This window comes from Danio aesculapii, chromosome 13 (assembly GCF_903798145.1).
Source record: "Danio aesculapii chromosome 13, fDanAes4.1, whole genome shotgun sequence".
Taxonomy (NCBI): domain Eukaryota; kingdom Metazoa; phylum Chordata; class Actinopteri; order Cypriniformes; family Danionidae; genus Danio; species Danio aesculapii.
In genome coordinates, this window is record NC_079447.1 from 50,274,121 (window position 1) to 50,287,145 (window position 13,025).

At 37.6% G+C, this 13,025-nt stretch overlaps 1 protein-coding gene and 1 long non-coding RNA gene across 2 annotated transcripts in view; both read left to right on the top strand.

Annotated features, from left to right (window-relative positions):
* Window positions 1-3,471: 3,471 nt before the first annotated feature.
* Window positions 3,472-6,466, top strand: LOC130239709 (uncharacterized). Its single transcript, XR_008838703.1, has 3 exons — window positions 3,472-3,660; window positions 4,399-4,516; window positions 4,918-6,466. It is a non-coding gene; the product is annotated as an uncharacterized LOC130239709 (long non-coding RNA).
* Window positions 6,467-7,859: 1,393 nt separating this feature from the next.
* Window positions 7,860-13,025, top strand: part of si:ch73-193i2.2 (transient receptor potential channel pyrexia) — a 28,434-nt gene continuing 23,268 nt past the window's right edge. The window contains exons 1-4 of the mRNA XM_056470232.1: window positions 7,860-8,080; window positions 10,276-10,405; window positions 12,613-12,755; window positions 12,845-12,931. Coding sequence (XP_056326207.1) covers window positions 8,012-8,080; window positions 10,276-10,405; window positions 12,613-12,755; window positions 12,845-12,931 — 429 coding nt within the window. The 5' untranslated portion in view covers window positions 7,860-8,011. The remainder of the gene's footprint in view (window positions 8,081-10,275; window positions 10,406-12,612; window positions 12,756-12,844; window positions 12,932-13,025) is intronic.

Here is a 13,025-nt window from a genome sequence, read left to right on the forward strand (position 1 = left end):
CTCTCTCCTCTCTCTCTCTCCTCTCTCTCTCTCTCTCTCTCTCTCTCTCTCTCTCTCTTTACACCTCTACCTCTCTCTGATTCTCAGTCCTCACCCAATGTAAGGCTTCAAGGCAATAATAGCATCTCGGTGACTCTGGACTCAGCACTGTCCAGCAGCACTCAGAGCCCAAACCGACAGACTGTACAGGACAAACACTCTTGATCTGCCCACTGCGCATCACACATGATTAATGCAGTGACAGAGGTCGAAACTTTACATCATGAAGCAAAAATTCAAAAGAAACTTAAACATGTCCACCTGAGATTTGCAACACATGTTCATTAAGGATACGTACCCGTGTCTATATTTCTGGAGAGCGTGAAATCTGTACCCAGATTTCGTCTGTGAAACGAACGCTATGGTGATATGACCGCTTCTGTTTCTGCACTACTGCTGACCGCTTGCCTCCCTATGGACAGCTTTTTGTTACCAGTTTTCCTCAGTAGCTTGCCACGTATGCTGGTGGACTTAGGATGCAGAACGGGCCGCAACGACAAGTGTCGACGAACGGTTCCAGAAACTGAAGCAAAAAATAAATAAATAAATAAATAAATAACAGGCTGAAAACATGGTCAAATCTGCAATTATAGTGAAATCAAGTGGTTGAGACATTTTTTTTTTCCTTCACTCACCGGCCACTTTATTAGGTACACCTGTCCAACTGCTCTTTAAATAAGCACTCATTACAACCGAGGTCTGCAGAAGAGCATCTCTGAACACACAACACGTCCAACCTTGAGGCGGATGGGCTACAGCAGCAGAAGACCACACCGGGTGCCACTCCTGTCAGCTAAGAACAGGAAACTGAGGCTAAAATTCACACAGGCTCACCAAAACTGTACAATAGAAGATTGGAGAAACGTTGCCTGGCCTGATGAGTCTCCATTTCTGCTGCCACATTCGGATGGTCGGGTCAGATATTGGTGTCTACAACATGAAAGCATGGATCCATCCTGTCTTGTATCAACTGTTCAGGCTGGTGGTGGTGGTGTAATGGTGTGGGGGATATTTTCTTGGCACACTTTGGGCCCATTAGTACCAGTTGGGGCATCGTGTCAACACCACAGCCTACCTGAATATTGTTGCTGTCCATGTCCCATCCCTTTATGACCACAGTGTACTCATCTTCTGATGGCTACTTCCAGCAGGATAGCGTGCCATGTCATAAAGCGTGAATCATCTCAGACTGGTTTTCTTGAACATGACAATGAGTTCACTGTACTCAAATGGCCTCCACAGTCACCAGAGGTCAATCCAATAGAGCACCTTTAGGATGTGGTGAAATGGGAGATTCGCATCATGGATGTACAGCTGACAAATCTGCAGCAACTGCGTGATGCTATCATGTCAATATGGAGCAAAATCTATGAGGAATATTTCCAGTAGCTTGTTGAATCTATGCCACGAAGGATTAAGGCAGTTCTGAAGGCAAAAGGGAGTCCAAGCCGGTACTAGTAAGCTGTACCTAATAAAGTGGCCAGTGAGTGTATTCTGTATATATAGTATTTAGACTTGACAACTCAAACATCACATCTCTCGAGATTCGAGAACACTGAAAAAATTATTCATTGGATTTACTAAAACCATTAGTGTAAATGATTGCAAACTATTTATATATGGGCTGATTTAAAACCAACACAGTAAGTTGAACATTACTAAATTAAATGTTTGTTTAAATTCGCCCAATATAAATTGCTTGCAGCCACTTATGCTAAAAAATTGTAAATCCAATGAATATTTTTTTTTTAGTGAAGTAAAGAAAGCGAAATACCGTGTTGAGAACTGAAAGTGTGTTTAATTTCCCTGTGAGAGATATCACGGTGTGTTCCTCAGAATCTCCTCCCGCCGCTGGAGAAGAAAAACAAACAAACTAAAACCGACAGAAAGAGCTCTCCGTTTCCTCACTATTACTGAGAAAACACAAAACAGCATCTGCCCCAGACCTGCAAAAGAGAATCTGTCTTCATCAGCAGCAATAATAATATAGCGAAGAGATGATCCGATTGCTTCAGAAGAGAAGAACTGTGAGGAGTTTATGTGCCGAATCTACCACAGAGATGGAGAAATGCTGGCCCCTGGGCGGCGGAACAGTATACTGCATCAACACGAGTTTACCTCAGAGTGACTGTCCACTGTAAAATATGTTATTTTGTGATTAGCAAGTGTTTATTTACGGTTGCAAATTGCATTATGGGATGTTGAGCTCTGCTCTGTCGACTTTTGGATTGAAAATGTAACTCCACAAAGTGACCTCTATTGACATTTAGTAGTTTGAAATAATATAATGTATAAGAAATAATAATATGTAGAGAAATAACAGACAATGTGGTGGCAGTGTAATATACAACACCAACCCAGACAATATATGACCTTAAACTATTATAGATGTTAATAAAAGTAACTTTTCAAGGTTAAAAGTGGGAAGAAAGATCAAGCTCCCATAATGCGTTAAAAATATGAATCCCAGAAAACAGTAAATAGATAAACAAACAAGTACATAAATTAACAAAAAGTAAACATATAAATAAACAAGTAAATAAATGAGTCAAGAAAAAGAACATTTAAAATAAGTAAATAGTAAATAAATAAATAAATAAGTAAATATCTATGTAAATAAATATACAAGTTAATAATTAAATTGCTAAGTATAGAAAAATAAAACTGAAAATAGATAAATATATAAGTAAATAAATGAACAAGTTAATAATTTAATTAAGAAGTAAATAATTTATATACTAAGTAAAGATAAAGAAAACTAAAAAGAAATAAATAAATGAGTAAAGAAATAAATAAGTAAATAATTTAAGTAAATAATTAAATTACTGAGTAAGGAAAAAGAAAACTAAAAATAAACAATTAAGTAAATAAATAAACAAGGGAATAGTTTAATTACGAAGTAAATCATTTAATTACTTAGTAAAGAAAAAGAAAACTAAAAAGAAATAAATAAATGAGTAAATAAATAAAGTAAGTAAATAATTTAAGTAAATAATTAAATTGCTGAGTAAGGAAAAAGAAAACTTAAAATAAATAAATAAGTAAATAACTATGTAAATAAATAAATAAATAAATAAATAAATAAATAAATTATTCAGTAAAGAAAAAGAAAACTAAAAAGAAGTAAAGAAATAAATAAGTAAATAACTATGTAAATAAGTAAATAAATAAATAAATAAGTAAATAATTAAATTACTAAGTAAAGAAAAAGAAAATTAAAAATAAATAAATAAATAAATAAGTAAATAATTGAATTACTAAGTAAAGAAAAAGAAAACTAAAATGAAATAAGTAAATAAGTAATGAAAATAATAAGAAAAAACAAATATGTTTATATATATATATATATATATATATATATATATATATATATATATATATATATATATATATATATATATATATAAATATTTAATTGAAATTTAATGCAAATATAAAACCTCATGTTCAACTATTACCAAAAGCTGTGCAGTATTTCCTCAGTGATGGTTAATGAACCCTGGCAATCAGTGAGTGATTTGCTGTTTGTGTCAGTTTGTGTTTTGCAGGGACTGTAAAGACGAGTATCACGAGGGTCCCTGCAGACACACGACCAGCACAGCATCAGGAGGAGCCCTGCAGGTGAGATACGCACTCCTTAAAGTACAAATGAAATCAAAAACTACCATATTGATTTTGTTAGCTCACATTGCTAGTTTTGTGTTGAACAATTCATCTGTGCATGCCATAAAGACAAAATAACTGTTTGGCCTTTTTTTGTTTTGTGGCAATCCTGCTCGATTTCTGCATATATACAACAGTAATAGTAATAGGCTCAGTAGTTAGTGCTGTCGCCTCACAGCCACATGGTCAACGGTTCGAGGCCTGGCTGGAGGACTTAATTTCTGCCTGGTTTTTGCAGTTTCTCCCCATCTTCGCTTTCCTCCACACTCCAAACACATGCTGTAAACCTCAACTGGAGGAACTAAAATGGCTGCTGTGTGTGTGAGAGAAAGAGAGAGGGTCTACAGTATGGATTTTGATACTCATACTTAGTCTTTTCACCCTGAAACTTTACCACAGGGTTCATGTAAGGTTTGGGTTTAGGGTTTGGGTAAGGGCATATAATACTCAGTTTTTAGAGTATAAAATGCATTACGCCAATGGAATGGTCCTTATAAACCACCAAAACAAGTATTCAATTTCATTCAATACCATCAAAATCAGAAAATTTAAGGTTATTAGTTACAAATAACTTTAATTAACTAGTAACTAATTGCTAATAACTTTTAACAGTTAAAGTATGCATGTGTGTGTGTGTGTGTGCGTGTGTGTGTGTGCGTGTGTGTGTGTGTGTGTGTGTGTGTGTGTGTGTTTCAGGGTTATGTTGTAGATGAAGAAGCGGCTCTTCGTGCTCGATGGGAACAGGCTTCACAGGAGACCATCACCAAAACCACTCACCCCTGCCCCAAATGCCAGGTTCCTGTGGAGAAAAATGGTATTTGTGGACTCTTTCTCCAGCCCCTGCGGGTTCACAATACTGTACTGTCACACTGATGCTACTAATAACTAATGCTCTCCGTTGGACAGTATCTGAGCATTTTCATTAAGTTTATTTTTAAGTATTTGTAGATTGTATGTCCCGTCCTGTCTTTATGGTTCAATGGAGATAATGTCGAATTATATCAAAGCACTTCACAAGACCTTTACTAATGCCTCATATTTAGCATAGGGTATCATATTGCTTGATTGCACCAATGTTTATCTTACAGTCTCATCAGTTATCATCTGGTTATCTGTTTTTATCTTTAACCTTGAAAACTCTTTGCACCATGAGGCAGTCGTAATCTCGTCACGGTGTGGATTATGATCTTGTGTTTGTGTTGTCTTGTTGTTCAGGTGGCTGTATGCACATGGTGTGTCCGCGTCCGCAGTGTAAGTTCGAGTGGTGCTGGCTGTGTCGCGTGGAGTGGAACAGGGACTGTATGGGAAACCATTGGTTTGAATGAGACGGATTTGCTCTGACAGATGAAACTCAGGAAATAAAGCCAACGGAAAGCTGGCAGAAGACTTTCAGATCATTAGCATGTCAAGTCATTATCCAACCCAGGCTCATTCTGATTACGCGCCCCGATATACATTTCTAGAGAGCGGCAAAAACATCCCAGGAGCTACTTTTTTTAGCAGTTTTCGCGAATCCAACAGAGGCTGCTGTGTATGCTTTTTCAGATCTCGGATTTCTCTCGCGAGTGCCATTTGCACCTGCTGTTCATGTGTAAATCCACCAGAGGCCGCTGTCCACTGACTGACTGACTGACCAACTGATCCCGCTACCCACACCCTTCCCTAAACCAAAACGATAGTGTTTTTAAAATCAATCCAGAATAAGAAAAGCCTTCGTGGCAGCTTGTTTTTTTCCACATTTTCATTATTTCCGTGTTTTTATTTTATTTTTTGCCTTTTGTTTTTGTTTTACCTGCTTTCTGGAACCATTTTTCGGCAGACTCGAATCCTGTCATCACGATCAACTCCGCTCTGCAACTCAAGTCCTCCAACGTACATGGTGAGCCAATAGACAAACTGGTAACGGCAGAAAAGCTGTCCATATGGAGGTAAGCGGTCAGCTGGTACACTCTCATAAATAAATGTACAGGAGCTGTTTCTGGGGCAGTACCTTTTCAAAAGGTACCTATTTGTACCCAAAAAGTTCACAGTGGTACCTCAAAGGTGCATATTAGTACCCGAATGTACCTAAAAAGTACCTTTGAGGTACCATTATGGACCCTTCAGTCACAAATATGTACCTTTTGAAAAGGTACTGCCCCAGAAACAGCTCCTGTACCTTTATTTCTGAGAGTGTAAAGCCAAAAGGAACACCGTCATACCGCCCCATAGCATTCATTTTGAAGACAAAATGCAGCCATACGTACTTCTGGCTTCAAAATTTGTGTTCTCCAGAAATGTCTGTAGAGCTACGTTTTCAGAATGAGCCTGTGTTGTCATTATCACTGTTGTGAAGTACATATCAAAGAAATGCTGCTGACGTTCAAAGCCATTTATAATACACTGAAAAAGAGCCTCACTGGATCAACTTAAATAAATGACTTCAACTTCTTACACCTAAAAGAATAAACACTGTAAAAATTCAGGATTCCACACAATTCCTTCATGTTGTCCCAACACAAACTGATTAATTAAGTTAACTTAAATCGCTTTTACAAATGTAAGCGGATTGAACATAAAACAATTAAGTTGCCCCCTCAAAAAAACTCAAGAATTTCAGCTTATTTTAAATGTGTAGTTGAAACAAACAGAAAATGTTTGTCAGACTTATTTATTAATGAAAACCATAATAAATTAAGTTGGAAACTGAAGTCATTTGTTTAGGTTTTCACTTTTTACAGTGTTTTGGGTGGGACTGAATAAAACTCTATAGTGTTTTGATGAAGTCTTGAGTCATGTTTTTTTTTTTCTATTAAATTCCAACACTCTGTAATCACAGTTCTGCTTTATCTTTTTGTAGAAATTATGACAGAAAGACTTTTAAGAAAGACTAATGAACTTTTCTAGTTAAGTTTATTAGTTTTTGTTTATTTATGTTGTTAAATTTATGTAGCTCCTTGGTCCTGGAGGAAAGTTGTTTGGTTTTACTGTCTACTAACTGCATATGGTTGAAGTGAAGTATAAACTAATTTCGAGAGGATCACATGCTTATGATTGACCATGGCTGGTCCCGCATTAGCTAACACATGATTCACCAATCAGATTCCTAACTCGCTATTAATAACCAGCGTTTCATACTACAGTTATCTTCGTTTTGAAGGATACCCCCTTCCACCCCTACTCCTCCTCCCTTTTTTCCTAGATTGGGCGGCACGACGGCCCAGTGGTTAGCACTGCTGCCTCACAGCAAGAATGTCACTGGTTCTAGTCCTTACCAGGCCAGTCGACGTTTCTGTGTGGAGTTTACACGTTCATGCGATATGCGACATAAGTGAATTGACCAATCTGATTTTGTACCTTAGATGTGCAGCCTTCTTCCTGTGAGACGATCGTGCTACCCACTGCACCACCGTGACACCTTTTATATAATATGTTATATATAATTATATGATATAATGATATAGATATCAATTTTTAAACAAAAAAAATGTTTTATGATTAGTTTTGAAAACATAATAGTTATGATTCAAGCTATAATAAATGTAGGCTAATAATGAATTATTTTCAGGTTTCGCTAACAATGCAATATGCATAATACAATCTTTTCTGTTCCACTGCTTTTCTTTGTATATTTCTTATTATTGTGTTTGACATAAATGTCTGCTTGTGCTCCGCTGATGTAAATTGACATCTGTCAATGCATGATGTCACTATATGTCAATCATTTACCACAGCAGTCGCTCACTTTTGTCTCCTCATCAATATCAAATGCCTGGATTATGATTATGATTATTATGAACCGCACTGACCTGACCAGTCTTCAAGGACCTACAAAAACTCGATATATAATATGTTTTGATGCAAACACTAGCTTAGCATTATTAGCTTAGCAAAATGCTAACCACTTTAAATTCTAGTAGTTGCTAGTAAAATAGAGCCTTCATCAGCGTTTATTTTTTTAATATGGTGATTAGATGGTGATAATCTGATAAAACAGGACACTGACAGGTGCCATAAACTGACCCTATAAACATAATCCTGCATTGTTGCTCTGCGACCTCTGGTTCCACATTATGAGATAACTGTTAGCTCATCTCGGTTTATTACCGTGAGGGTGTAGCTGAATGTCTAACACACATGTGCTTTACGACTCAGTACGGCTGACTGAGAAACAAATAACTAAAAGACAAACACAAGCCGTTGTTACAGGAGTGTATGAAGCACACGCTGCTGCTTTTCTGCTGTGCTGCTTTCATTTGGGCTCAGTTTATGATTTGAGCTGATTCATTTTTTTAGCATCTTGAGATCTTCAGCTGAAGAAAGCAAAAGAATGAAGAAATCTGGAGCTGATGAGCCTGAAAACCTTGAGCTCCAACTGACTGATGGAGCCTCTAGACAGGTGAGGAAACTGCTAACCAATAACTGCACTGTAAAATGATTAGTTGAAAAAGTGAGTAAACTCATTGCCTTCAGATTATTGAGTAAAGATTTTGGTGTTTGTTCAAACTACTTATTTAACATGAGCCAAATCAACACAATTCTTGAGTTTTGGGGGAACAATTGTTTTATGTTTAATCCACTTAAATTTGCAAAAACAAAAACAAACAAAAAAAAACAATTACGTTAACTTACTCGATTTGTGTTGGGACAACATGAAGCAATTTTACAGTGAATGAACTATATGTGCACAATTATTAAAAAAAATGAAGTAAACTTAACAGAAATACTTACATTTTCACAAGTAAAGTCAACTTTCCCTGCTGAAAAATCCAGCTTAAACCAGCCTAGGCTGGTTGGCTGGTTTTAGCTGGTCAACCAGGCTGGTTTTAAGAGGAGTTTTGGCCACTTCCAGGCTGGTTTCCAGCCATTTCCAGCCTGGTCTTAGCTGGTCAGGCTGGGAGACGACCAGCTAAAACCAGCTTGACCAGCCTAGTCAGGCTGGGAGCCCAGCCTAAACCAGCTATGTCCAGCTTAAACCAGGCTGGTCAAGCTGGTTTTAGCTGGATTTAGCTGGTTATTTTCCAGCCTGACCAGCTAAGACCAGGCTGGAAATAGCTGGAAACCAGCCTGGAAATGGCCAAAACCCCTCTAAAACCAGGCTGGTTTAAGATGGATTTTCAGCAGGGTTGTGATTTTTAAGGCAGTCATTGTTCTCACTTTTTTACTGAATACTAGGAATCTACTTTATTCCTATCTAAAGGCCACTTTACATCACACAAACACAAATCAACAAAAAAATCTGAGTTTTTTTAATCAGTGTGTTACCCCGGTATGCGTCTGTTGCTGTTTGATAGAGCTTGTTTTCACCCGGTTGAACATTTCCAATGGGGCATATACAGTTGAGGTCAGAATTATTAGCCTTCCTGAATTATTAACCAAAGCCCCACCTGTATATTTTTCCCCCAATTTCTGATTAACGAAAATAAGATTTTTTTAAACACATTTTTAAACATGTTTTAATACCCAATTTCTGACCAATTTAATATTTTACTAGATATTATGAATACCCAAAGCTTAAAGTGCAATTTAAAAGCTTAACTTGGTTAATTAGGCAAGTTAGGGTAATTAGGCACGTCATTGTATAATGATGGTTTGTTCAGGAGGCAATCAAAAAAACAAATATTGTTTAAGGGGGCTAATAATATTGACCTTAAATGTTTTGGGGTTTTTTTATTACAAGCTGCTTATTCCAGCTGAAATAAACCAAATAAGACTTTCTCCAGAAGAAAAAAATACATTGCATCTATATGCCAACTAATTCTCATTAGTTAGGTTAGTTAGTTCTCAACTGTTAGGTTAGGGTTAGAGTTAGAGTTAGTGTAAGTTGACATGTACTTGCAAAGTTTCTTATAATCAGTTAAATGCCTGTTGAAGGAGCAGTATCAGCAGATATTAAGCAGACAGTTTACTAATACTCACATGGACCACCAAAATAAAGTGTTACCAAAAAAAAATAGCAATACTCCTGAATAATAATTTTGAATTCAACTTTATGCATGGGGATTTTTAATTTTGATAAGCAAGATCAAGCACTTCCAGTGAACTGTCATGCCATCATTATAAAATAGCAATGTTTAAGATCTGTTTTTTTTTTTTAATCAATCAGCTACTCCCACAGCTTTCTGTTCCACTCGCTAGAGTTGGTTCAACAAAATTTAGAATACAAGATTTTGTTTTATAGACATAAACTAATTGCTTGAAAAGCTTTCCTTAATTTAATTAAGTTCACTGAACACACTATTGCTGGGAGAGATTGGTTTGTTCACTTAAAAAAAAAAATGCAGGGCTCCACACAATCGATTTATGTTGAGACAACATAAAGGAATTGAATTAACTTATTAGTTTGTTCAAATTTAAGTGGATTAAACATAAAACCATTAAGTTGACCCCAAAAAACATTTTTAGTTTGAACTTAGTTTGAACAAACATCGAACTTATTTTTTGAGTGTATGGATGAATATAAGCCCATTGTCAGAGACCATTGAATGCAAAATAAAAGGGTCACTTTAAACCACTGTGTGTGCGTGTGTGTGTGTGTGTGTGTGTGTGTGTGTGTGTGTGTGCATGTGTGTGTGTTTGTGTGTGTGTGCACAGTCAGTGGTTGTTTCTCCAGTGTCTGTGGCTTCAGTAAAGGATGTGGGCCGCTCAGTTGCTTTTTTAGCCTCCTATGCAAGAGGCCGCTGGAAACATGCTACCCGCAAGACTGTGAGGGAGAAACCCACAGGTATGTACAGCATATATGCATGGTGTCTGCTCTTTAAAATGCCATGGGAGTAAACAAAGGATTTGTGATCATTTGCACTTTTACAATAACGAAAAAAAAATATTTTGGTGATCCTTACAATAGCGAGTTGAAGGCAAAATGATTCGAAATTGTTTTATTTTTTTAAATATTCCCAACACAGGCTCATTCTGAAAATGTATCCCTATATGCATTTCTGGAGATCGCGAATTATGTAGCCAGAGGGATGTATGGCCGCATTTTGTCTTTAAAACGAATGCTATGGGGTGGTATGACGCCGTTCCTTTTCTTGCTTACCATCTGACAGCTTACCTCCATGTAGAGGCTTTTCCACTGTTACCAGTTTGTCCAGTAGCTCGACGCGTACATCGGCGGAGTTGACCACACTGACGGGGTTGGAGTCCGGTTCCAGAAGGCAGGTATGACAAAAACAGAAGCCAAAAAATAAAATAAACAAGTAATCGGTGCTTTTAAAAACACTATCAGTTGGGGTTACGGAAGGTGGTGGGCGGGTCAATCAGTGCTTTTGAATACACTATTGGTTGGGTTTAGGCAGAGGGGTGGGCGGGTCAGTCGGTGCTTTTGAAAACTGTTGGGTTTAGGGAAGATGGTGGGCGGGTCAATCAGTGCTTTTAAAAACACTATCGGTTGGGTTTAGGGAAGGTGGTGGGCGGGTCAGTCAGTGCTTTTGAAAATACTATTGTTTGGGTTTAGGCAGGGGGGTGTGCGGGTCAGTCGGTGCTTTTGAAAACACTATTGGTTGGGTTTAGGGAAGATGGTGGGCGGGTCAAACAGTGCTTTTGAAAACACTATGTTGGGTTTAGGGAAGGTGGTGGGCGGGTCAAACAGTGCTTTTGAAAACACTATGTTGGGTTTAGGGAAGGTGGTGGGCGGGTCAAACAGTGCTTTTGAAAACACTATTGGTTGGGTTTAGGGAAGAAGAAGGGTGGGTCAGTCGATCGGTCAGTCAATCAGTCAGTCAGACAGTGGCCTCTGGTGGATTTACGCGAGAACAGCAGGCGTTAATGGCACTCGTGAGCAAAATTTGAGATCTCAAAATTAGTACGCTGCAACCCCTGGTGATTTTGCGAAAACAAAAACTGCTAAAAACATCTCTCCTGGGACCTATTTTGCTCTCTCCAGAAATGTACGGTTGAAGTCAGAATTATTAGCCCCCCTTTAATTTTTTTTTCTTTAAATATTTCCCAAGTGATGTTTAACAGAGCAAGGAAATTTTCACAGTATGTCTGATAATATTTTTTCTTCTGGAGAAAGTCTTATTTGCTTTATTTGGTTATTTTGGCTTAACATTTTAAGGTCAAAATTCTTAGCTATATTTTTAATAGGCAGGTAATAATAATAGGCAGGGAATACGTCAGCAGTAAATAGTGTGAATTGTTACTTATACTAAAGTGTTACCATTATTTTTTACACAATATATTGTTTCTAACCAAGAAACAATGTGACGTTTCCAGGTAGCAAAGAGTTCTGGCCCAGATTTGGCATAAAGATGGCACAGCAGGCATTCATCTGGCACTGGCATACAGCATGTGGGCCAAGCATAACCCATGTCAAATGTAGTATTTGGTCCAGATGTTAAACACTGATATGTGGGCCATGTAAGTTTGGCCTTTCTTGACCCACATTTAAAATACGTTTAAATTATTTTTGAGTAAAGAAAAAAATTCTACCAATCGGGTCGCTTCGAGTAAAAACACACACCCATAACCCGCCCAAATCGCAGTTCTTCATTGGTTTATCAATTTCATTGCAGTCTTGACACACCAACATGTCTGGCCCAGTTCAGGCCCAATTATGAGTTATTAACTTGACCCAGATATGGTCCATGTTTGGCCCTTGTATGGAAGTCAGACTTGGTCCAGTCATGTACCGTAATTCACTGCAGCATCTGGGACAAGCGAAAGCTGACTGTGTGGGCCAGAGCCGAGCCAGAGTAATTTTGCTATGTGGGTTATTATTGTTTAACTACTAAAATGACAATAAAAGTCATTTAGTTAAACTCCAGAGTTAAATGTACAACATCAAAAGTCAACAGAGATAAGATAAAAGTCCCATAATACGATTCACAACCTTAAATAAACTAAAACACACCTCTAAATAAAAAAATTAAAGGGAAAACTTTTGATGAATGGGTATTTTTACAATGTTTACTGTGGTGTTTTTTTCAGAGGAACATACCGGCAACAAGTATAAAGGTCTGGCGACAGATGAAGATGCTGTTGACGGACAGAAGAATGGGAAAATGGAGATGAATAAAAGGCTTTTGGATCACTTTCGGGTTCTGGCAGCCAGCAATAAAGACAGCGATGAGGTAAGAGATGAAATGATGATGATGTGGATCCGCTGTGCTGAACTTTGTCAGTGTCACACGCCCGATATTGATTTTTTCTCTGCTTTCAGGTGGACCTGCAGTTTCTGAATGAGGCGCTCACACATGGAGCCGACCCAAACTCTGCAGATAGATACGGACAAACGGCCCTGCATGAGGTTAATGTTTGACTTCTTATGTAAAACACAAATGCTATAAATCATCGTTTTGGGATGTCAATGTTTAGCTGATGCTTTTATTCAAATATTGAGC